Source organism: Meleagris gallopavo, chromosome 7 (genome assembly GCF_000146605.3).
Source record: "Meleagris gallopavo isolate NT-WF06-2002-E0010 breed Aviagen turkey brand Nicholas breeding stock chromosome 7, Turkey_5.1, whole genome shotgun sequence".
In the NCBI taxonomy this organism is placed as follows: domain Eukaryota; kingdom Metazoa; phylum Chordata; class Aves; order Galliformes; family Phasianidae; genus Meleagris; species Meleagris gallopavo.
Window position 1 is genome coordinate 13,750,425 of NC_015017.2, and position 880 is coordinate 13,751,304.

At 40.3% G+C, this 880-nt stretch overlaps 1 protein-coding gene across 1 annotated transcript in view; it reads left to right on the forward strand.

The window, feature by feature from the left end:
* Positions 1 to 551: 551 nt before the first annotated feature.
* CERKL (ceramide kinase like) overlaps positions 552 to 880 on the forward strand; it is a 62,322-nt gene continuing 61,993 nt past the window's right edge. Inside the window, exon 1 of the mRNA XM_031554286.1 lies at positions 552 to 642. Coding sequence (XP_031410146.1) covers positions 552 to 642 — 91 coding nt within the window. The remainder of the gene's footprint in view (positions 643 to 880) is intronic.

Genomic DNA, 880 nt, shown 5'->3' on the forward strand with positions numbered 1-880 from the left:
ACAGAAGGTAATTTCCCGTAGCAGGTGTGTACAGCAGGTGGTACACAGTGTACCTGCAACGAAAAGGTAGATTTAGGCTAAGATTTTATTTAATATGGAAAACTTATTGCATCCTGAGCCACTACTGGGGACGTGCCAAAAATCGTGTCTGCAGCATGATTTATTACGTGGAAATACCACCGAAGTAATCAGTGGAGTTACTAATTAATACAAATCTGCATTTTTGCATAAGCAATTAGTGCAAAGAGAGTGCAATGAAAGAGGAAGTTTGACTCATTTAATCTCAGTGTCTATTCAAGCGGAAAGACCCACCAGGGCCAGGCACTAGGATCCACGTTTGGATTTTTTTTCTCTCCTTTTGATTAGTTAAAGGAACTAAAAGGTCAAATTATCAATATTTAATTCAAATGGAAATGCATTTGTTCAAGAGGAAAGAAAACACTTTATTTAAACAAGGTGGGACTCTGGGGGTAAATGGCTGGATCAAAAATAATTAGATTTTGCGGTTATAACGGCATCTAAATCCCGTCTGATAAGAATCCTTTTTCCTAATGACGGCGGAGCTCCGACACCGGAGCGGCTGCCGACGTTATTTAAGCCGCGGCTCGGCCTGCCGCTACGGTTTAAACATTTGCTTTAATGGTACGTACTCCTCTGATTTGTTTTTGGTTTTTAATCAATTTGAACGATATTTTCAATCTATTGTGATTCCGTAATCGTGTGTACTTGACTAAAAGAGTCATTTAAAAAGCTGATAATTACACCGCGGCGGCGATGTCTTTTCCATTAACTAAATAGAAGTTTACATTTATAGAATTAAAACAAGAGCGGCATTTGCCCAGCGGCGAAAGCCTCAACGCGATACGCCGCGTCCGGATGG